The following is a 23,476-nucleotide window of genomic DNA, read 5'->3' on the forward strand; positions in this document are numbered from 1 at the left end:
CACCGCCGACGAAAGAGGTATGCACCGATCAAAGCGAGCCGAAGAGTGAACGCAGAGATGGGAGACGGCTAGAAGAGTTGGGCGAGGTCGTCGAGATCCTTGGCAAGAGCTTGGTTTGTCATCGCGGCTGCCCCACTTCACGCGTCAGGCGCCAACAACAACTCGTGTTACCAGCAGTGACCGGGTCCCTATTTCATCGAACCCTATGCCAGCAGCCCCTTTATGCATGAATTTGAGCACCGTTGCGAGCACAGATGCAATGTAGCGCTCTATTGCGGCGACGACTGGCATCGTCTTCCCGATATGGTCCATACAGAAACTTGAGCAACCTCAGAGCCTCCAGAACAGGTGCGACAAGTGTTAACAATGTGCATCTCATCGACAGGCGTAGCCCTCATAGGGACCTAAGCTTTGCAAGCATTCCCACAGTGCTACTGCCGCCTGTTGTTTTTGGCGGCCTGCTAATCAGTCTATGGACATACAAATGTCTTATGATGATCATTTTCCAGAATAAGATTATCTACATGCCATCAATGCCACCGTTCTCGAGATCCGAGAAAGTGGAGGACTATGCAAATCAGTGCAAGCCAATTGTCTGGGCGGAGCATAATATCAAGTCCTTGGATGGCACCAAGCTGGCAGTTCTAGAAGGAGCCATACCAAATGCTGAATCCGTTGCAATACGGAAGAATGTTATTGTGGTCTATTTCCAAGGCAATGGATCATCTCTTCCTCCTCGACTGCCTTACATATCGAACATTCTGAAACTGTTGCATCGACCTAAAACAGACGTTCGATACACGGTAATAGCCTTGTCTTATCGCGGATTTTGGAAGTCGAAAGGGCGTCCGAGCCAGAGAGGCATTCAGCTTGATGCTCAAGCTGCCTTGAACTGGGTATCCGAGCGCTATGGGGATTTGCCAAATGCTGAGATAGTGCTTTGGGGCCAGTCCATTGGTGCTGGAGTCGCCACGATAGCGGCAGCAGCACATATCGATGAACATGCGGTGGCGAAGCGAAAAGAACAGGACCGGTCGTCTGCATTACGGATATCTGGCTTGCTGCTGGAGACACCATTCACCTCTCTTCGAGCGATGCTGATCGCGCTATACCCTCAGAAATTCCTGCCATATCGGTATCTAGGGCCCTTTTTGATGTCGACCTGGGATTCGGAAGGCGCTCTTTCGTCGATTGGGCAAACACTGATGAAGGGCCGTGACAGATTAAAAGATACTGGTGAGGGCGAAGCGCAATCCCCTATGCGAGTGCTTTTGCTTGAAGCTGGAGACGATGAACTTGTCCCCAAAGGTGATGCCGCAAAGCTGAAGGCTATCTGTGAGGAGTCTAGAGCCATCGGAATTGAGCACAGGATCGTTGATAGAGCACTGCATACAGACGTGATGACGAAAGGTCAAGGTAAGAAGGAGATCACACACTTTCTGAAGCGGTTTGGACGCGATGCTTGAAATGCTGGATATTATTTGTGGCAGATGAATGCGGTGTTTCTGTTGTATGTGAAAGCGACCCGACCAAAACCTTTGTATCATAGCTAAATGCTGATGCATGGCAGTAATATTCCCTGCCTTGTAACAGCGAGCGTTGAATGCAAACTGTCTCTATAATTTGGAAAAATTGACATAGAATGACATAGTCAAGTGTACCGCATGATACAATGGGGGATGTCTAACTTAGAGTGCGTGACGCTCGTCGGAGCGCGCCTGCGAACTCAAGTGCTCGACCAGGACAGCGTAGCAGTGTGATGTCGTGATGTGATAGAAGACAGCCTAGAACAGTACCAAGCATCGGATGTCGTCCGTTAAGCAAACCTGGAATGCTTGGGCTGTTGTTGGTGGTAATTAGCAAACGAAGGAGAACAGCCTTGGCCTTAGGAGCCTCGAAGCAATAGTCCTCTGCTGTTAGAACTGGGGGAAAACGTTTGCTTAACGACGATACAGCCATGTCGGTAACGTGTATCGAAAGCCCGTAATATTACAGCACAAGAAATGCTAAAGCAGTGAGCTACGGGCGTCGCCCCCCGAAGGTCCAGCAAAGCGAGACACCACCGGAAAACAGCAGCAGTTAGAACTTGAGGACGAGTGGACCATCGAGCCGGCGACATCGGGGATCTGGCTCGCCTTTGCCGGGCACAACTGCCTAGGCAGGCCAGTCTCTCAGGGCTCGCAGGTTAGAGAAAGTCTCCGAGATATTACTGTACAGTAGCTCCTTAGGCGTCTTCTGCTCGAGACGACAGGCGGCAGAAAATGCGTGGGGGTAGCAGAATGACCGAACATGAGCGGCGGCTCAGCATCTGTACGGTGTACCACAAGCTGCTAAGTAGAAAGACCCCGATGATCGGCGTCACGATCAGTAGCAGTCGACGCCTGGCTTTCTCGATCACAGAGAGGTCTCAAATAATACTGGGCGCGGCGGTGCTGCTAGCTGCCCTCTTTGCCGTGTTTGGGGCTAATGATGATAACACTACTTCACATGCTTATCAGAACGTTTTGTCAGACGTATCGAGGATTCATCTTGCCTAAGGTACAGGTGTGCTCAAGCACTCCCGAGCACTTGAACCTTCATGTCGTACTGTTGTTTTTTGCTCGTACCATAGCGTTTTTCGAAGAGTTGTTAAGGCTCAGCACATGAATATTCTTTAACCTCACTCTTGCATGCGGCTGGACGTAAGAACATTACAGCAGGTATCAACATAAGTTGCAGTGGGCAAAGGTTGTGGTACATTCGTTGCTGGTCAGAGCATCTGGGAGGACAGCAGGTGAACAATGACACCAAATTGGAGGCACGCTCGGCGACACGAGCAAGCTCAAATTGAAGATTACGACAGCTTGCTCATGCAGCCCCTAGCAATTAGCAGCAGTAGACCTGAAAACTAGCTCAAAACATCGCTAGACGTGCAGTGAAGGAAAGCCAATAAACGACCTCAAAGCACTAATTTGTGGGGTGCCAGTGTTTTGACGAAAAACTTCGCGACTGCCCCAAATGTGCAGGCGTGGTTTTTGCAGGTTGATCTGGGTGGCACGTCCTGGCAGCTGAACAGAGCTTAAAGCGCACATGCCCACATCGCCCGCGTGTCTCTCTTTCGGCCTCCTTCTCACAGCTGTCGCAGTCGCCCACCATCGCCAATCCCGCCCATTATCAGCTTTATACATCACTATCCTGTCGCCGACATGGCAAAGAAGAGCACCGAACCTGTTGAAGGGACTGTCTCCGTTTCAATCTCTGGTATGCTCGACTTGCACTTGTGAATAGACCATCGCTAACCTCCGAAGACTTTCAGAGAACGAGAGATTCGGTAAGTCAACCTGCTTGCTTGACGCGTTCATCATCACCGCGATGTAAACACCATATGAAGCAAGAATGTTAATCGTGCCGGCAATGGTGTTCCTACTCCACCCGCACAATGCACACCGGCGACATCACTGCATATCACCACAATCATGTCGACTACTGATCACTCCCCTCGCATCCTTGTACCAACCAGTCTCATTCATACCAATGTGGCTGTACTGCGTGCCATAGCACAGCTCTCAACCTCATGTCAAGACATCGCGCATACCTTCGTTGCAGAGCAGAAAACATGTGAAGCTGTTGTTAACTCATGCCCGCAGGTCATCGTCGCGCTCGCTACGCTCCAGTCTAGTGTTCAAGAACTATCTCGCGCATACATCCACCATGCCAACACAGTCCTCGCCCCAGGCAAGGTCGGGGCTCTCAATGCAGACCTCACCAACGTCCTCACCGACTCGGGTCTCTTGACTGGCCAAGCAGCAGTTGCACTCCCGGCGATCGAGAACCCTGAAGAGGGCGGCAAGAAGAAGAGAAAGAGGCAGCCACACGACCCCAATGCACCAAAGCGTGCCCTTACACCATACTTCTTGTACATGCAGCATGCGCGTGCACAAATCCACAAGGAGCTCGGAGACCAAGCACGACCAAAAGAGGTCGCCGATGAAGGTACACGCAGGTGGAGTGAAATGAATGCTAGTGAGAAGAGTGTAAGTCATGGTTTCTCATATGTATATAAACAGGTTCTAATGCTTAATACAGGTCTGGGACGACAGATATCAGAAGAACCTTGCCGCCTACCGCGTCAGAACTGCTGCCTATAAGGCTGGTCAGCCAGTCCCATCAGAGGAAGAAGCTGCTCGTCTCGTTGAGGCTGGCAAAGCCCCTGAGGTCATCGCCAACCTCGACGGTGCCGCTGAGGAGTCTGAAGAAGAAGCCGCTGTTCCAGCTGCAACTGTCGAGGCTGCCGAGACCTCTGAGGAGTCCGAACAAGAGCCAGAACCGGAACCAGAGCCAGAACCCGAGCCGGAGCCATCTCCACCAAAGTCCAAGAGACGCAAGTCAGACAAGAAGTCTGCCGCTACCGTCGAGGAGACTCCAAAGGAGACACCTAAGCCTAAGGCTAATGCCCGAAAGGCCAAGAAGGAACCCTCTCCTGTCCCAGCTAAGCCAGCATCTGAGAAGAGAAAGACCAAGGCTAGGAAGGGTTGAGTATTTGGTGGTGGAAAATGCTATCAATATGCGAGGAGGATGTCAGTATGCATCATAATGACTGAAATCATGTGAACGAGGCCATTCTGCTTAGCCGTTCGGGCTCGCGTGGTGTTGCGTTGACTTGTACTTAGTTGTGCCGCTTTATGGTATACTGTACGTATGAAATTCATTGTTTCTCTTCTAGACGCTAGATGTACAGGTTCACCTAGCGCCGTCTGGTGCAGCTTGCCTTTTTCTTGCATATCTGTGGCAGTGGTCTAGCCTCGACAAGCTTATGAGGCGGGCACTCGCGACCTGTACCTGCATCCCACCCCGCACCCCAACCTGATAGCAAAAGATAAGGACTTCGTCCATAAGGACATTTACTAAGGAGCCTTGCGGCGGAAGCTCTATGTTAATATCTTTCCGAGTCTCATGCTGCTCTTGAAGCGGCATACTGGTGTCTACGGCTGTTGTCGATCGCCAGTAATGGTTTGAGCGCTCAATTGCCAAAATGCATCTTGTTCCGCGCGAGGTGAGAAGGACCGAATATCTCAATACCGCTTGGCTGCTGACATAAGATCCTAGCTCGACAAGCTCGTAACAGCCCAAGTCGGCTTCCTAGCACAAAGGAGACTTGCAAGAGGTGTGAAACTCAACCATGCAGAAGCGACTGTAAGTTTGTTTCCTACATCGTTATAGACACGACAATGGCTAACGAATTTACAGGGACTTATCGCAAGCGTACTTCAAGAGGCAAGTGTACAGCAGTTGCCTCAGCGAGCAGCAATACTGACCATAACAGCTTATCCGTGATGGCAACCACTCAGTCGCAGACCTCATGTCACTTGGCAAAACCCTCCTGGGCCGCCGTCATGTCCTGCCCTCCGTCACCTCGACCCTAACAGAACTTCAAGTCGAAGGCACGTTTCCAACTGGTACCTACCTGGTCACCGTGCATCACCCTATCAGCTCCGACGACGGCGACCTCGAGCGCGCACTCTATGGCTCTTTCCTCCCCATCCCATCCAAGGACATCTTTCCGCTTGCCGATGCCTCCGTGTACGAAAGCGAGAAGATGCCCGGCGCTGTCGTTGTCGCAAAGAAACTAAAGCCGATAATGCTGAATGAAGGCCGGAAGAGGATCAAGCTCAGGGTTACGAGTAAAGGCGACAGACCGATTCAGGTCGGGAGTCATTACCATTTCATTGAGACTAACCCGCGCCTCGAGTTCGACCGTGGCAAGGCTTATGGTTTCAGATTGGATGTCCCAGCGGGTACTTCTGTGCGATTTGAGCCCGGGGACAGCAAAACGGTCACATTAGTCGAAATTGGAGGGAACAAGGTGATTGAGGGTGGGAATTTCCTGGCAAGCGGGAAGGTCGATTTGAGCAAGGTTGATGAGATACTGGAGAAGGTTCAGAAGGCGGGCTTTGCGCATGTGCCTGATCCAGCTGGCGATGCGGCACATATAGACATGTACGAGATGAGTCGGGCGGACTATGCCGGGATGTTTGGACCTACGACTGGTGATATTGTGAGACTGGGTGCCACGGATTTGTGGATCAAGGTTGAGAAGGATCTGACGGTATATGGTGATGAATGCAAGTTTGGTGGTGGGAAGACGCTACGGGAGGGTATGGGACAGGCTTCTGGCAGGAAGGATGAAGAAGTGCTCGATACTGTGATTACCAATGCGCTCATTGTGGATTGGTCAGGTATCTACAAGGCTGATATTGGTATCAAGCATGGCTACATCAAGGCTATTGGCAAGGCTGGGAATCCGGATGTCATGGATGGAGTTCATCCTGATATGATTGTTGGTGCGAGCACGGATGTTGTTGCTGCTGAGCACGACATTGTGACGGCTGGAGGTATCGACACGCATATTCACTTCATATGTCCTCAGCAGGCTCACGAGTCGCTCGCGGCTGGTATTACAACTTACCTTGGTGGTGGAACTGGTCCGAGTACTGGCACCAATGCTACGACCTGCACGCCTGGCAAGCAACATATCAAGCAGATGCTCCAGGCTATTGACGCTCTACCTATCAATTATGGTATCACTGGAAAAGGCAACGACAGCTCACCACTCTCATTACGGGAGCAAGCAGAAGCCGGAGCTTGTGGTCTGAAGCTTCATGAAGATTGGGGAACTACTCCAGCTGCCATCGACACGTGCCTCAGCGTCTGCGATGAGCACGACATCCAGTGCTTGATCCATACTGACACCCTCAACGAATCCGGCTTCGTCGAGACCACAATCGATGCCTTCAAAGGCCGCGCAATCCATACGTACCACACCGAAGGCGCTGGAGGCGGCCACGCACCAGATATCATTTCTGTTGTCGAACACCCCAATGTCCTTCCTTCAAGCACGAATCCAACGAGGCCATATACCAGGAATACACTGGACGAACATCTTGACATGCTGATGGTCTGCCACCATCTTTCTAAGAACATCCCCGAAGACGTCGCGTTCGCCGAGTCACGAATCCGCGCCGAAACAATCGCAGCAGAGGATGTCCTTCACGACCTTGGCGCAATAAGCATGATGTCCTCTGACAGCCAGGCGATGGGACGCTGTGGCGAGGTCATCCTTCGAACCTGGAACACAGCACACAAGAACAAGGTGCAGCGAGGAACGTTGCCCGAAGACAAAGATACTGGCGCAGATAACTTTAGGGTCAAGCGGTATATTTCCAAGTACACTGTCAACCCGGCACTAACGCAGGGATGGGGTCATGTGCTAGGAAGCGTCGAGGTTGGTAAGTTCGCAGACTTGTGTCTTTGGAGGCCGGCCATGTTTGGAACGAAGCCGGATATGGTGATCAAGGGTGGGATGATTAGTTCTGCTATGATGGTAATACACACCTCTCCTCCCATCGACGTCCTGCGTCCGCTAACGTGCTTCTAGGGTGATCCGAACGCGTCCATCCCAACAATCCAGCCTGTCATTGTTCGACCGCAATTCGGGCCTCTTGCGCCGCAGACTACATGTATCACGTTTGTCTCGAAGGCGTCTGTCGATAACGGGGTGATCGAGTCGTATGGTCTCAGAAAGCGGATCGAGGCTGTGAAAGGCTGTCGGACGGTGGGCAAGAAGGATATGAAGTTCAATGATACGATGCCGAAAATGAAGGTTGATGCTGAGAGCTATAGGGTCGAAGCTGATGGGATGCATTGTACAGCTGAGCCTGCTGAGGTGCTGCCTCTTACGTCCGACTATTTTATTTTTTAGATCTTCAACGCGTCGATAATGCCTTCAATCATGTTGCTCGGTCGATGCGCGCAGAACATCTCTCTGGCACATCGCTGTTTATGGTCACTCCTTCCGAACTTGACTATTCACTGTGCTCCTGCCACGTCAACGATCGTGATTTCTGCAGGCTCAAAGTTTCGTACGTCAGTAATATCGTCTCGTTTTACCACTCTTCTTCTCCAATGAAAGTCTTTATTAAAGTATCGTCCACTTGTATATCCATCAATGGTAATATCAGTCACAGAACGACTTCAATTACGCCTCGGGCTGTGTGCATATCATGTGGTCTCGCAAATCCCACAGCTCGCGAACAAAATTCTGAGCAGAAACATACCTGCGACTGGATCACAGCTGCTATATCCTTTCAAGTAACGGTCATCGTATGCGCGCTCATCGTCTAGGCTCTTCACAAGACATGCTTGCGCCTCAGGAGCTTTACTTGAGTCCAGGTCAAACACCGTCATAGGGCAGGTTTGCGAGAGGCGTCTGCGAGTCGCGGCGTCACCAACCTGGTCACGCTGGATTTAGGCGTCACTCAGGCACTCAAGTGGAGGCAAATGGCCGGGTTGTGTCTCAGGTCGTGCTTGTGACTGGTCAACATGCGCAATCCTGCACACCCTCAGGTACTTCGATGCAAAGGCCTGCGGAGGTGGAGGTCGAGTCATGCGTCTGGACAAGTTAGAGCACGAGGGAGCGGTGAGACTCGACGCAGTTGCTGATCGTCGCATGTACATGTACTGTGATGCATATTCCTTCTATGCCGTCGTCCTCCATGTTGTCGCCTGTATCCCCCAAAACGACTACTCTCCCAAGTCTCCGCCTGCGTTTGAGAAGCACGTCGACGATCGCACAACCCGTTCTGTCCCACCTCAACCGCTGACTGGAATTGTGACCTGAGCTACGAGCACTCAGGTACCTGACTACTCTGTCCCTGTTCCACAGATGACGAATAAGTTGCGCTTGATTGCTACCCAATTTTGCGCCTTGCATTCGTGATGAGAAGCATAGTTGTCACTCCACCGTGCTCATTAGAAGCGCTCGCTTAAAAGAACGGCCCGCGCAAGAACAAAGGACGATGAACCGGGACCGGGAGCAGCAGCAGCAGAATGGAAATGGAGGAAGCATACGATGGGAATACTTCATAAACCCCAACAAATCGGCATCAAGATTGTTTGACGAGTTATGTCGTGGTTTAACACAAATCATTGTAAGATAAGACACGGCTGTGGCATCCTCAATGTGCTAACGTGTTGCCCTGCAGCGCCGACTCGAACCGACTTCTACCTCTTCTGATCTCTCACCAGGTCAGCTAGCCAACTTCTATCGTTCTTGTGGTGGAAACTACGACGAGCTCTTCAAGAACACAGGCGAGCATGGCGTATCCTGGATCTATCGAACACTTGGCTGCTATCATAGCTTACAGCCTACAAAGAATGCCTTCGAAGCGCCGTCGATCCCATGCCTAACTGACGACGGATACGTAAGATGGCAGACACTTCAACTGCTGTTGTGTCCCGATGAGCATGTCGGCTTCATCCAAAAAGCCGTCGATCTGTACGACGTGCCCAGAATAGGAGGAGGGTTCTTCCCAAAAACAATACCTACAGAGTGTTTTCCAGCGAGGGCCGACCCTGAGATGGAGAAGTGGCATCGGTTTGTCACATCTCAAATCAATCAGGACTACATGCGGCGGATCAAGTTTTCTCCATATGCTTCACCAAATCCTGAAACCGGAAACAGTCCTGGAGGGTACTTCGCCCGAAATGCTCCTGGTAAGCCAGCACAGAGAAGAGAGTCGCTTAGCGAAGAAGAGCTAGCAAGAAGAGAGGCATTCAGGCGTCGGTCTAGCGTGCCCGACGTCATTTCGCCAGGAGGCACACCACTGTCGGAGAAAGAGGCAGCATTTAAAGCGCGCAGCCGCTCAGCACAACGGCCGGTAACCCACAAAGTTCATGCGAGGCAGTGGTCGAATACAGGCACCCCGAGACAGCACCATGCGTCTCCAATACCTCCGAGAACCTCAGATGGCATATCTTCGCGACGACATGGCAGCAATACCTCTGTCGAGCATAGCAATAGAAGGCGAGATCCCCGACACGATCGCAACATTTCATCTGGCTCTAGATACGATTCTGCTGACGATGCAAGCTCAGAGGAGTCGTATCGTTCTAGGAGACATAAATCATCAGAGGAAGAGGACAACAAAAGACGACCGCGATGGGGTGCATCATTGATGCCGAGCTTCTTCCTCTCCAAACACCAGCGACGGCACTCTAGTGACGGTCGAGTTCCGACGCTCAATAACGACAAAAGATCGCCCCGACGAGGTGAATCGATACGCAAGTACAAGACTGAAGGACAATCTGCCCCAAGAGGACGCCATCTTGATTCGCGACAGGAGCGGTCATCCAGTGGCGTAAGATTCAACGATGCATTCAATCGAGGAGACCATCCGTCACGACCCGACGAAGCAGCATATGCACCACCTCCTAGCTCATATCGCTACGCGGAACCGCATCCTAACGCGTTTCCACCACCATCTCCAGCCCCGAACATGAATCCCAATGTGCCAAAGACGAATATACCGAACTTAAACCAGATACCGCCGACGCCACCGAATGTCCCTGCTGTACCCGCGCCTACCTATTTTGCTGCAAATCCTCCCCAGATAAATTCAAGAAAAGAAGGATTCCCGCTACGAGTTTCGACTGTCAGCGGCGTGAACGGTAGACGATATGCACCCGCAGAGACGCAAAGCGCGATCGAGCCCACTTTGAGACGAAGAGAAAGAACTGCCAGTATGAGAAATCCAGCTACCAGTACTGTGCTATGAGCTTACACGAAGATACCACGAAACTTTGATGATATTTGATACCACAGACAGGAGTATAAGGGGAATTTAGCGCGTCATACACTACTCATTACAGCATGTACAGGAAGGCTCTGAGATTGACCTACATTTTGTGCTTAAAGGGGCCGCAGGGGCTGTTTACCTACATTGGGACATAGTCAAAAGCCAATAAATCGATACAGTTCCCAGTCAAATACGATGTCTCTACCATGTTTTATCAAGCTGATAATTCAACCACGATGGTCTGATTGAGTGCACGCAAGCTCTGCTCAGAGAGCGTGATGGACTCACCAAGCATGAAGCTCTGGAAAGAGGCCTTTTATGCGCGCGACCACCATTAAGTAGTTCTGCCATTGCTTTTGTGCTATTAAACCGTCTATGTCGTGTCGCTTGGAACCGCCTCTCGGAAAGTTAATGGAGTGTTGCCGCTGCACCTGCCAGGTCGGTGCCTAAACCGGCAAGTTTGACTTTCCACCTGAGGGGACTTGGGGGATACCTTTGTGACCGTCAATAAGCGGTGCTAGAAACTGGATCAGTCACCATTCAAGTAAGCTGACTGCGGTGAAACCCGAATCAGGGCACAGCTTGTGACCGTTTAATGGACACTGTCCTTTCAAGTTGCTAAGCAGCTTGTATAGGCCACAGATGCCTATATTCAGAACACTCGTGCAGGTTCAACTTTCTACCATAAATGACCGGACGTTGGTAGGGACTCTGTGCCCGAGCCGGCAAGTATGAGACCCTGTCATTCTCGTATTTGTGGCCCGGTATTGATTGTACCTGTTCTTAGCTTCCTTATGCCACGATACGGCTGACTGCCTGCATAACGCTATCCTTTGTTGATCCAATGACTTCTCCAACAACACCATGGGGGCGGGTTAGTTAGGCCGGTAGGCTGATCTCATGGACAAGCCTCGAGGAATGCATACCACTCCGTTGACTATATATCGGCGATTTCTGTGGTGCGCGAAGCATGTACCCCTCTTTGTCCCGATCCTGGGCAGGGTTGTACATGCTCGTCAGCACTAGTGACTAGGAAGGTGCTATGAAGACAACATGTATCAGAGACTCACCGCTCACAAACAACTGCTATTTAATCTAGTCGTCTAGCTCGCCGGTCACCTTCAACCTCACCAAGCACCAGCACCAGCACCAGCACCAGCACCAGCACCAGCACCAACACCAGCACCAGCACCACGCCTTCACCATGGCCGCCAAGCTTACCTCCTCCTTCGAGGACCTCGTCAAAGCAAAGCGCGTCCCAGGCATAGGCGCCATCGTCCTCGACAAATCAGGCAAACAGCTATACAATTCATCCTTCGGCACCATCAACGCAAATGACGAGAATGCAGCCCCGTTCACAAACGACACCCAACTCCTCGTCTGGTCATGCACAAAACTCATAACCAGCATTTGCGCCCTCCAACTTCTCGAACAAGGCAAGCTCTCCCTCGACGATCCAGTCTCCAAGTACCTCCCTAGGGAAGCCGACGTCCAAGTCTGCGAACGCCTCGACGAAAACAGCAAACCCATCCTCCGCAAGCAAAAGACAGAGATGAAAATCATCCACCTAATGACCCACACAGCCGGGTACACCTACGACTTCTTCGGCGACGACACCATCATGCACGGCTACCGTGCCGCCCGCGGCGAGATCAGCTCCCTCCTAAACCCCAGCTTGGAGTGGCAGTACAACGACATGTTCCTCGTCCATGACCCGGGCACCAAACACCACTACGGCATCAACAGCGACAAACTTGGCTTCGTCGTTGAAGCGGTCTCCGGTCTGAAACTCGCCGACTACGTAGCCAAGTACATCACCACACCACTTGGCATGAACAACTCAGGCCGCCTCTACAAGGATGACCACTGGCTACGTGTCCACATCAAGGACGAGCAGGGGAATCTGACGGCCGTGGAAGCAATCCAGCCAGCGGTCACAAACTGGAAAGACGGAGGCGGTCACTTTCTGATCAGCACGTTGAATGACTACAGTCAGGTCCTCCTCGCCATTCTCAACGAAGGGACACACCCTGGGACCGGCAACTCAATCCTGAAACCCGAAACAGTACGCGACTATCTCTTCCGTGACTTCATACCCGAAATTGGCTGCTCAAGCGAGAACATCGGCCTCGTCAAAAAAGGTCTCGTCCCGGGGATGTCCAATACCGGCGATGTAGGGTATACATTTCCTGGGGGTCCCAGGGGGTGGAGTTGCGGGCTGATGATCAACAAGGAGGATGCGCCTGGGGCGCGAAAGGCTGGAAGTGGTGCGTGGGCGGGCATGGGCAACCAGTACTTTTGGATTGATCCTGTGGCTGGCCTGGCTGGGATCACAGGGAGTCAGTGTCCGCCGTTTATGGATGCGGATGTTGTGGGGATGGCGGCGGAGGTTGAGCGGTTTGCTTATGAGGGGAGGTGATGGGGCAGTGATGTGTGGTGGGTCTATGATAGATGAGTGGTTACGATGGAATGGGATGCTTTGATAGGGAATGTGAATGCACTGACTGATTGTGGTCAGATGTGTTTTGCTATGTCTTATTTCATCTGAAGACTGAGCGTTTCGGTGAGTTACTCACTGGTCTCCCGGGTTTTGAAAATACACCGCATGTAGTCCTGAGTATCTCAAAATGCATCGCGACGACACCGCTGAGTGTTCTGATGCTCGTTTCATGCTGATTCCAATGCAAGCATATAAGGGTTTTGCGAGGCCACGCAGCTATTGCTAATAAACATGAAGAGGTATAGAAACAATTGTATTAATAGTTAGATCTGTGACAAATGAGTATTACATAATTATCTAGGGGTATCCGGTGAAGGGAAAACGAGACGTCAAATGCGCCCAGGTGAACTCTAATGCTTATCACTCAACCTCTCATCATATCCAACACTGATGCCATGCTGCCATGGGGGCGATGTTGTTCGAGGTAATAACTTCGTTCTGTGTTCTGCGGTGACCAAATCTCCAAACCTCGCTCAAGGCTTCGCGTGACATCAAGCACTATCCGTTCAAACAGGAACTGGATTCCTGCTGGTGGCTGAGTTGTGGGCGGGCGTCACTCCAGATGCGTATCCATCTGTTAAGTTGTCACCAGTCGTCTGCCCAGCGTTAGAATATCCGTTGCCTGCGCTAATTCCGTTCGATTGTCCGTTGTTCTGTCTCGAGACATCGTGCTCATGGTGTTTCTCGTCGACTTCGTGAGGGGATTGGCCGTAGTCACGGATGTGGAGGCCAAGACGGGCTGGAGAAATGCCCCAGTGGCCCCAAATCAGCATGGCACTGAAGAGCTAGAAAAAGGTCAGAGAGATTTCGACATGGGGTACATATGAATGCAATGACTTACTGGCTTGGCGCAGAAATCGAGCACACCATAAAAGACAGCCTCTGAGTCTGGGGCGATGACATTGCCACCTTCGGAGACACCCCATGCGACCGGGTAGAGAAGCCAGATAAATAGCGTCCATACTCCGGTCATCATGAACACTCGATGAACATCAGACCCGAGTGTCTTAGCGTGTTTACGGCCTGCGACAGCAAGTTCCCAGAATATGCCGAACATGGCGGCACAGCCGATTGCGTAGAAGCCTGGTGATTGTTAGTCAGATACTTGTATAGTAGAAGTGTCATAACACGTACCGAACTTGTATCTGGTGCTGACCAGGGCGCCGATCAGACCAGTAACGATCATAACTTCGTCAAGGAAAATGACCCATATAATGGTTGGCCATGGCATCGCAACAGTGAGGAGAAGATCCATCAGCAGCAGGGGAGTGGTGATGACCCAATCGATGTACCTAGCGTAGAAAATCGCACGGTTGGTGCCGCGAACCTCAGGGTCTGAACGTTGGAATTCGACGTCGATGGGCGTCCAACCCAAGTTCGAGCCCATGGCGAAGTAGGCGATAAACGCGGTGAAGTTGAGTGCTGCCGTGATGTAGAAGAAGATTCTGTCGGTTCGTGGTTTGAGGTAGCTTAGCCCGATAGTAGTGAGTGCTGTGAAGCCCATGACAGCGCATATGGCGAAGTAGAAGCTTGAGCCGCGCACAGTTTGGGCGATGTCCACTGTTTGGCCATTGACGATGTTGGGATTTACTGTTGTCGCATCGTTGCGACGGTAAAGGTCGGACGACATATTGGTAACTCGACTCTGAATCTGAGGAACGATATGATTGCGACGAAACAATTGCGAAAGTGTCTGGACTGCATATCTGGGAGCTCATCAATCTGATTGCTGATATATGTTTACTTCGGGCACAAGGGGGCTCTGATGTCAGCGCAACGTTTTCTGCCACTCGGGGGGGAGGTACGAGCATTAGTTGGCTCCAGCAACGAAGGTCAAAGGCACCGGAGTGACATACCGGTAACAAGCTTGTTAGAATTGCAGTCATGATTCTGCTCGACTCACGTCGGCATTTTGTTCAGTGGCGTTCTGCGAAAGGTCGAGAATGAGCTAATCGTAAATCACGTCGACGGAAAGCCGGATTCCTCCCTGCAATGCAGATCTCCTGATGTGGAACTCGGGTTCAGCCAGTGATGTATTCACGTAGTTACTTGTGTCTGGAGATCATGACAAAGACAGAAGCGCAGTCAGATCAATCTGCGGGACAACAATTCCGCGGGGATGTATGAGGAGGCCTTTTCGATGGTTTCAGATCTGTAGTCATTTTTGAATAAGCTTCGCACTTACGAGCTGACAATGCTTCACGCGAAGCTTAAAAGCTCGGTTACTTAGGTGCATGCTGTTGATCACGTAGGCTGCTGAAAAGCTATAATATCCCTGCAACGATCATGCTCAAGCAGGACTCGTAATTGCCCAGCTTCGACGATCTACGGAAAGCACTTGTTGTTTTCAGCTGTACTGAGCACAGGATCTCTTAAGCTCGACGTCATCACAAAAGGAGAGCCAAGTGACGTGGGAGACCTGCACGTGAGGTAAGCGGAAGGCGGATATGCATCGGATATCATAACCGTAATGGCTGTATCGCTGCCAGTGGTGCTCACAGACCCACTACTATCGACCAGATATCCTTGTCCGGCGTTTGATAAACAAACGACTGCGACTCTGTTCGCACTCGCATGCACAGTTAACGAATCGCGCACGACTGATCGGAGCACACCCCCTGGGGCAGAGCCTTACTAGCTGGCAAGCTCCTTCCACCGTCATGTCTTGGCGCGTTATCCTGGTCTGCACGGAGCACAAGCCTGGGACCAGCTCCCTTGTTACGCCAGGCCGCAGGGTCGGACGTGTCAGGCTTCGTAACCTCACTTCTCCATGAATGTGTTTTCCTCGTCTTTGAAAATACTTCTGAACCATCAAGTGCTCGGCTGGATCGATAGTACCGTGGCTACAATGAGCATCGTTGCACGGCTGAGGCGTTGCTTTGGGTTCCGGAAGAGCGACAAGAAGAGTAGCGATGCACATTCAGATTTCGAGTATATCAACGGTCGGTCCTTCTACGTGGTAAGGAATGTGCAGCCACCGCGATATTCATGCGAGGTAAGGCGATTTGGAAGTTTCTTGTTCGGTAGCTGATCGAATCCTCAGTCTGATTCAACATTTGGATGGCCGAATAACGACACGCATGGCCGAACCTCCTCGGACATCGAGGAACGCCGCAAGCTGTAACCACGATGTGTGAGAAGCGCATTGAATTCATCGCTCGTGGAGGTCAGCGACAACATGTACACGGTCGCTGCTGTTGGGACACCTTGTACTTCTGGAACACTTGATATTGTTGGCGATCTTGCTGGATATTCTTGGGCTGGATCCATGGACAGCGCATTTGATTGTGGTCTCAGGCGCAAGGACAGGTCTTCAATCCGGAATTTCGATCGTTGAAGGGTTCTACTGTTGTTTCAGAACATCTGAAGGCGTTCACCGCTGGTACATATTCCATAATTGTCGGTATCGCATGCGCTGGATCAATCTGTTCAGCGTTCTATGAGGAGCTACTGCGTAGCGACGCAGACCTCTTACTGCCGGGCGACACGCATGCCATGAAGTAAGCGAGATTGCGACCATAAAACGAGCCCGGATTTATTTTCCGGAGTTCGGACATACCCCACGCTAGCTGAAGATTCTGCTGAGAGCCTCAAAAACTCGTATTTCAGGTACCGGCACGAGTCACTGCTTGTCAGCAAGTGCGCTTCCTCTGCAGGCGGTGCCTGTACATTACCGTCAGGTTTCGCGGCGCAGGAAGCGTGCTGAACTGTGTTGAAGAACTTGAGCGGGCCACCGGGCTAGGGACATTTGCGACCAAGACCGTCCCTCGGCCATAAGCTCTCGAAACTTGCAATGGTCACATCGACTGCATCATGTAGCAACAACTCTGTCGGATGATCCTCCAGACATGGATTAGGAACAGTAAGCAAAGCAAAGCAAGATAGAACAGGTTCAGGGCAAGCGCCATGCATACGTGCGACAACTCCAGAACCACTCGATTGGAAGTAAAGCTTCAGGAAAAAAGGCTGATGAGCTCATGGGACCGATGGGACTAAATTACAGATTCTCTTTGCTGCATTTCGAGTACACTACCGACTTCTATACGAGCTTTTTCTCTGCTCCCTCGTCTGTGCTGCTATCGGCGAGCTTCTTTATGTGGTGCTGACTCTATGAAGGTGACGGTTCTGCGTTTCGCTTGGTCGACAGTCGGACGAGTGTCCGCTGCTGCCCAAGTTTTAATGGCTACTTGGTCTGTCGCGAACAGTATGGCCCTGACTCATGGCCCTCTGCAGGCCTGCCTGTCTATAGATCAAGGAAAAGTTCAAGGTGGGTCGCTGTCCTAGCTGGCTAGTCACTCCTGAGCATAGCGTTGGTGAGACGAAGAGGGGAAATCAGCAAGGAAAGTAGTGACATGAGTGTGTATCTTCATTCAATGCAGAACCGGACTGGTCCGGCGTTTGGTATTCAGCAGTGCCACAGTTGTTTAAAATCCTCCGAGGCTCGCCTGGGAACCTGTTCGCAACATCCTCAAATGCCGCTGACTTGTTCGTGTTGTCTATCCGAAGTAGCCCATCTCCCTATGCTATAGCCCATTTCTTCATCAATTCGTTCTATAGCCCTAACACTCTCTTCACCTGACGTTGACGTCACCCTCAGAGTCAAAATGAGCAAGGAGTGAGCCATCCCTCAAAGCTCCTCATCACTACTATCGCTGTCCTCTTCTGGCTTGGAAAACCAGTAAGGATACTCCTCCTCTATGACCGTAGTGCCAGGTGGAGACTGAGACGCAATAGATCGAGAGCCAACGCCTTGGATTGCGATGCCACACTCGGGGTCTTTCTCGAGCATTTTCTTGACAATTGCAGCATCTGGCACATCTGTGGCGCTGGTGCCGGATTGATCGAGGGACTCGGTGTCTGAGTCGTTGTCACTCTCGTCCTCGAGATCAATACTGGCCTCAGACTTGTCGGCAGGCTCGGCAGTGAAGGCGAAGGAGCCATTCGAAGTAGCAAGTGGTGCCAAGGCGGTCGAGGATGGCTTGGTACTGTGTCGTCGGTCAGTGCTTACTTCAAGCTGCTGTATGAGGATAACTTGCGAGGAATGTTTGATTTCGTTGCCTTTTGGTAGCAACGCTAGACCACGTTTCACTCGAGGAGGAGAGAAGTCACCCACAGGCGGCTCGGCTTCCTTGAGGCGAAGTGCCAGTAATGGCTTGACTCGTGGTGGATCGAAACTGCCGACAGGCGGTATGGCTGCTGCGATTGTCTCGGCGATGATCTTTGATTTGTTGTACCTAACAAGGTCAGCTTCTGAGATCTCGCAACATAAACCTGCTGAAATACTCACGAATTCTCCTTGTCGTACTTTGGGAGGATAGCCAGATCTTGGTGTTCAGTTCGATAGGAATCATACAGGAAAGCATTCTGCTTTGCGCTTTCAGAAGGTCTCAGAGCAAGGCATTCGCTGCCGAGTGGCAGTCGGTCTCGGCGAGCTTCATTGCGATGACTTTGATCGAACCGAACAGGAGGCATTTCTGCAGACGGTTTTGCTATTATAGACCAAGACGAAGGTTGGAAACCAGAAAATGGTGTTATGAGCGTTTCGAGAGGTCGTGTATGGTTCGCACATGATTGTGGTTCGAGATGTCGTAATTATTTTGGCTTTTGCAGTGAAAGAGTGATATACCAAAGTTTGAACTCATTCATCTTCACTCGCAGAATGAATCGTTTCATACTAGTAGCCTCGAGGCCCAGCCTTGCCGACATTATTGCATCATAGAGCACAAATACCTGTCACCTTCCAGGAAAAGTTCTTCTTCCCTTCTTCTTCTTTCCTTCTTATTACCACGAACTTGCGCAATCAGCCACAACGACCAACAATATCACCCACTACCTCGCCATAATCACGGTCGCAGCGAGGATACCTCGAGTATCAGCCTGGGCCTGCAGCATTCGTTCTTGAAATCGCCCTCTGTCTCTGCAAGAGGTTCCCCACTGAATCTTGTGCTGATCAAATTTTGTCAACATGCTCTGGTTAGCATATCGGCGATAAGGCCGACAGTCGCAGGTGAGGTGCGACCGCGTCATTGGAGAGTTTAGCAGCCTCCAGTCTTTCGTTCGGGAATAGCTTTTCATCATATTCATCATTTGGTAGCACCGTTGTTGCAGACATCATGGCTTTTGACGGGGCGATATGCGGTAGCTGAACATGTCAGTGTGATCGACATTGGGACTCTGGACGCCTCTCTCTTCTTCCACCACCTAGCACACTTTACAACAAACCTACTGTTGGCCTTGAGAGGATTGCCTGGCATTCGTGTTCGTGTGCAGTTGGGGACGACTGTATTGGGGGCACGTTTACTCCTGGAAGTGTGTATAGTACGCTATCATGCTTCCTTGAAACCAATCTGTACTCGCTCGAAACATATACCTGGATCCATCTGAGGTTAACGATCTTGATGCCGTGGGGACCTGTTCCAGTAAAGGTGGTTCAGATGGTCAAGAGTGGGGTACGGTTCTGCTTGCAGTCTCCGGTGGCCTTAGCTTAACTCTCTAGCATCTTGGAAGACCAAAAGATGATCCAGGAATTGATCGAAAGAGATTATCTCAGCGGTGTATGCGAAGTGGTGGGTGTGAAGAGAGCACTGAAGAAAGAGTGGCCAGGTGTGGCAGCCCCCTTCCTACTCTGCCTGCTGGTAGAAGCCGAAAGCTCATCAAGTGTGGCAACGTTCGTTAGCTTTCCCCCATTCATGCTTACCTCATCGTTTCTTCATCACCACCACAAGCTTCGAGCTCAAATGCGCGTCAACAACAACATCGACAACATCAACACGAGCTGAAACGCCAGCATCAAGGTACACCATTGACTCCACCCGCATGTACAGGATGATAATCTCTGGAACAGGATACTAATCTCTGAGACAGGATACTAACTCGAACAGCATATTGAGCCTTTCAGGCTAGAGCGAAGCTTTGACTTCTGCCAATCATCTTTTGTCGTCTCGATATGGCGGACGCAAGCGCGCGTATGGTCCGTCGGGCCTTGAGCTCGATCGAGAAGAAGGAAGGCAATGGCAGATGTTCACAGGAGAAGCTGGCAAGCATCTGCACGTGCAAGATGTGAACGCGTCGAGAAGCCAACGAGAGGCATGAGGATGCGAGGACATGGCAGCTTGAAATCCCAGTGACGGAAGGTTACCCGAAGGACTTGCGGGTCCTGCCAGTCAAGCCTCAGGCATCAGTGCGCCCCAACAGGGAAATATTCATTCGTGTCTCCCATGCATTTGTACTTGGAAATCATCCAAATAATCTCATTGTCAAAATTCATATTGTCATTGTACGAACGCGCTGGCCACCAGCCACCAGCCGACGACCGATGATGTTCATATTCATATGACCACACAGACGTGCTGCTAGCCATCGCAACTAGCATTGCATGACCCTTCCCTCACTTCCTCACCCAACCGTGCTATTCGGCGCAAGAGCCATCTCCCCAGCGATGATAGTACCGTTATCGATTGCGCCCAAATGAGCTTCTGCCAGATACCCATATACAGGAAAGTACTTCGCCAGCCATGGTATCGCCTCCGCCGCGCCAGGTGTATTCCTCCAATCCCGCATTAGATCACACACGATTGCAAAGAGAGAGACAATCTGAACTCCAGCATTGCGCATTTGATCATTGGCAGTACTTCGAATCAGTTCGGTGGTAGTACCCGACGCCTCGACGGTCGCCCAAACACTATACCCCTCTGCTCGCAAGGACAATGCGAGGAATGTTGTGCCTGGATTATTGTCAGCCCAACCGAAAAGTACAATGGTTCTCAGTCCGCCACTTACAGACGTCAGTGGTGATCCCAGCGACGATGACCTGCCTCTTGCCAGTGGCTTCCACGGCTGCCTTGAACTCTGCGTTGTCCCATGCATTTACTTCGCCCTGTCGCATGATCAGAGGAGCGTCTGGATACATCTCGAGAATCTCTTTCGGTAAGGGTCCGTTCGGACCTTGCTGAGCTGATGTGCTCATGATGACAGGCATATCGAAGAGTTGGCCGAGCGCAGCATGTGCTATCATGTTCTGCTTGTATAGATTATGGTCGAAGTCACGAGCGAGTTGGTACAGGCCGACTTGCAGGTCGAGGATGAGGAGGAGCTGCAGTATGTCAGTCTAAGTTGTCATGTTGAAGGGTTTCCTTGGCCTTACGGAGTTGTTCTGATCGAGACGTTCCCATGGCACAGCTGTAGTACGTCAGGTGGTGTTCAAGAAGGTTGGAAACGGTCGTTACAATTGAGTGCAAAGATAGGTATAGCTAGCCATAGCATGGCCAAGATCGACGTCGGATTCATGCTGGGTTTTGGACCTGTGGGTGCACTGAATAGCTGGTTTAGTGGTGGCAGGTGTCTTCGTGACTTGTCTGAGGGTAAATATGCCCGCGTTCATCACGAAGTGAGGAGTTTTATATATACATCGACTTGGTAGAGCTCGTGGGCTCGAGGGACATTGCAGCCTCGCACTTGAAGGCAGACTGACCGTTCTGTAACATTCTCCATACAACGGTCTGCATGTTGAAGGTAGCTGTTTCCCTCAAAAGGAAGGTGAGGAGCGGTTGTGTTGAATTCTAGGTATGTATGTGCAGTTCTGACTCATCTGTGTTCCACGAAGCTGCCAACGACGAGGTCAGACTCCGAATCCTGCTCCATCTGGAAGACGGCGTGGTGTACAGCAGGATCAAGAAGCCGCCAAGACGTCTAGTCGAGAGCTCGACGTCGAAGCGTACTCAGCGCCATAGCTCATTTGGTCCGCATATGAACACTCACTCCATTGACAGGGATTACCACATCGTCCGTCCCTGCTAGAGCTTGCTGCGTGGCAGGCACATATGGCACGATTCTGCTTGTGACTGGGGTTATTGACGTGCATGGATGCAGGTCATGTTATAGACAGGGAGGCGGTTTTCCCCTTGTGAAACCTCAGTCCTCTCACGCAATAATCTGCTGCAATCTGACTCAGCAAGGACCCAGACTGTTTTGGATACAACGTTTATTCGAGGACGCCGCGCATCTCCGCACCATACCGTCAGGCCAAAAAGGAGAAACAATGGGTGCAAGCACAACGTGTGTTCAACTGACAATCTCTATGTACATTTTTGCGCGCCGAGAACTAACCGCTACGTTCCAAGTCTTCCACCTCCTGACCGACCCTTTGATGCTCCTCCCCAACCAATGTGTTAGCGACACCAGCGCCTGCAGCTACGCCCTGGCTCATGGCACTCACGAACGACTTCATCAACACGCCCGCATCCCCCGCAACGAAGACACCCTTAACATTCGAACCGCCGAACGGTTCGGAGCGCCTGAGCATATCGCCACCCATGCCATCTGCGACCACTTCGACACCCAAACCATCCGCAATGTGACGTCCATTGACCCTCGTAACCGGCTTGTGCGCCACAAAGCCAACACGCGTACTACTCCCATCCTCAAACCTGATCTCCATGCCCTCGCGCTCCCCAAGCTGCACAAACCTGGCAATCCTCCGCTCATCCACCTTAGCACCCCGCCGCTTCGCAACCTGCAGCGCGCGCCTCGTCTCATCATCCATTGGCTCCAAGCTCCCATTCCCAAACACCGTCACACCAGGACACCCCATCTTCAAAATCAACCCAATACTATGTAACTGCATCGGACTCTCAAACCCCAGCACTCCCGCCGGCAAATCACTCATCTCAATCCCATCGCAAAAAAGACACTGATGAATCCCGCCGCCCCAGCACTCCTCGTACCCCTCAATACCCGTCTCCATCGCATCAGCCACACCCGTCGCAAGAACCACCTTCCTCCCCCTCCACATCTCCCCCCTCTCATCCTCCACCTCGAACAAACCCGCAACCTCATCCCTCCTCGCCCTCGCAACACCCCGCTCAACGAACCGCGTGGTCCCATACCGCTCGATCTCCTCGCGTCCTATCCTCCTCAGCTCAGGTGCAGGCTGGTGGTCCCGCGAGAGCACGTAGTGCGCTCGGTGGCCTTTGGCGTTGCGGAATGTGTTGTTGCTGAAGACGGCTGATGTGCCTCGTACGCGGGAGAGGGTGAGTGCGGCGGAGAGGCCTGCGGGGCCGGCGCCGATTATGAGGGCGTCGAAGAGGAAGTTGGAGGTTAGGGTGACGTTTGGGAGGGTCGGTGGTGGCATGGTTACTGGACGAGGTACTTCGCTGCTTGGGTGAGCTGATTAATTATTGATTGTGTCCTGTGCCTGATATTTGTTTGCTTTCCGCTCGTACTTGCCGTAGGTGTGATAGATATGAGGCATTGTAGCGAGTCCTCCAACCAATATATATTTCTCGTCGGAACGTTGTCTCTGCCATTGTCGGTCGCTATCTCTTCTGTCCGAAATGCTCCGCTACTTATTCTCAGGGTGGGAGAC

At 51.6% G+C, this 23,476-nt stretch overlaps 9 protein-coding genes across 9 annotated transcripts; 5 read left to right on the forward strand and 4 right to left on the reverse strand.

Moving 5' to 3' along the window:
• Positions 1–533: 533 nt before the first annotated feature.
• Positions 534–1,466, forward strand: PMZ80_004996 (uncharacterized protein; the record flags this gene model as incomplete). The annotated part of the gene is made up of 1 exon (XM_064873418.1): positions 534–1,466. The coding sequence occupies one exon, from the start codon at positions 534–536 to the stop codon at positions 1,464–1,466; it is 933 nt and encodes a 310-aa protein (XP_064730522.1).
• Positions 1,467–3,185: 1,719 nt separating this feature from the next.
• Positions 3,186–4,515, forward strand: PMZ80_004997 (uncharacterized protein; the record flags this gene model as incomplete). The annotated part of the gene is made up of 4 exons (XM_064873419.1): positions 3,186–3,240; positions 3,288–3,310; positions 3,627–4,013; positions 4,066–4,515. 4 exons carry the CDS (start codon positions 3,186–3,188, stop codon positions 4,513–4,515), a joined length of 915 nt encoding a protein of 304 aa, XP_064730523.1.
• Positions 4,516–5,011: 496 nt separating this feature from the next.
• On the forward strand, positions 5,012–7,738 carry URE1 (Urease; the record flags this gene model as incomplete). Its single annotated transcript, XM_064873420.1, has 5 exons — positions 5,012–5,032; positions 5,086–5,172; positions 5,227–5,253; positions 5,303–7,360; positions 7,415–7,738. 5 exons carry the CDS (start codon positions 5,012–5,014, stop codon positions 7,736–7,738), a joined length of 2,517 nt encoding a protein of 838 aa, XP_064730524.1.
• Positions 7,739–8,834: 1,096 nt separating this feature from the next.
• Positions 8,835–10,592, forward strand: PMZ80_004999 (uncharacterized protein; the record flags this gene model as incomplete). The annotated part of the gene is made up of 2 exons (XM_064873421.1): positions 8,835–8,966; positions 9,021–10,592. 2 exons carry the CDS (start codon positions 8,835–8,837, stop codon positions 10,590–10,592), a joined length of 1,704 nt encoding a protein of 567 aa, XP_064730525.1.
• A 1,225-nt stretch (positions 10,593–11,817) lies between these two features.
• PMZ80_005000 (uncharacterized protein) lies at positions 11,818–13,032 on the forward strand (the record flags this gene model as incomplete). The annotated part of the gene is made up of 1 exon (XM_064873422.1): positions 11,818–13,032. One exon carries the CDS (start codon positions 11,818–11,820, stop codon positions 13,030–13,032), a length of 1,215 nt encoding a protein of 404 aa, XP_064730526.1.
• Positions 13,033–13,619: 587 nt separating this feature from the next.
• Positions 13,620–14,743, reverse strand: PMZ80_005001 (uncharacterized protein; the record flags this gene model as incomplete). The annotated part of the gene is made up of 3 exons (XM_064873423.1): positions 13,620–13,898; positions 13,955–14,196; positions 14,248–14,743. The coding sequence occupies 3 exons, from the start codon at positions 14,741–14,743 to the stop codon at positions 13,620–13,622; spliced, it is 1,017 nt and encodes a 338-aa protein (XP_064730527.1).
• Positions 14,744–17,740: 2,997 nt separating this feature from the next.
• Positions 17,741–18,585, reverse strand: PMZ80_005002 (uncharacterized protein; the record flags this gene model as incomplete). The annotated part of the gene is made up of 2 exons (XM_064873424.1): positions 17,741–18,347; positions 18,401–18,585. 2 exons carry the CDS (start codon positions 18,583–18,585, stop codon positions 17,741–17,743), a joined length of 792 nt encoding a protein of 263 aa, XP_064730528.1.
• A 1,923-nt stretch (positions 18,586–20,508) lies between these two features.
• On the reverse strand, positions 20,509–21,617 carry PMZ80_005003 (uncharacterized protein; the record flags this gene model as incomplete). The annotated part of the gene is made up of 4 exons (XM_064873425.1): positions 20,509–20,837; positions 20,893–21,205; positions 21,257–21,291; positions 21,584–21,617. 4 exons carry the CDS (start codon positions 21,615–21,617, stop codon positions 20,509–20,511), a joined length of 711 nt encoding a protein of 236 aa, XP_064730529.1.
• A 596-nt stretch (positions 21,618–22,213) lies between these two features.
• PMZ80_005004 (uncharacterized protein) lies at positions 22,214–23,242 on the reverse strand (the record flags this gene model as incomplete). The annotated part of the gene is made up of 1 exon (XM_064873426.1): positions 22,214–23,242. The coding sequence occupies one exon, from the start codon at positions 23,240–23,242 to the stop codon at positions 22,214–22,216; it is 1,029 nt and encodes a 342-aa protein (XP_064730530.1).
• Positions 23,243–23,476: the final 234 nt, after the last annotated feature.

Source organism: Knufia obscura (genome assembly GCF_036327395.1).
Source record: "Knufia obscura strain CCFEE 5817 isolate CBS 148926 chromosome Unknown scaffold_5, whole genome shotgun sequence".
In the NCBI taxonomy this organism is placed as follows: Eukaryota; Fungi; Ascomycota; class Eurotiomycetes; order Chaetothyriales; family Trichomeriaceae; genus Knufia; species Knufia obscura.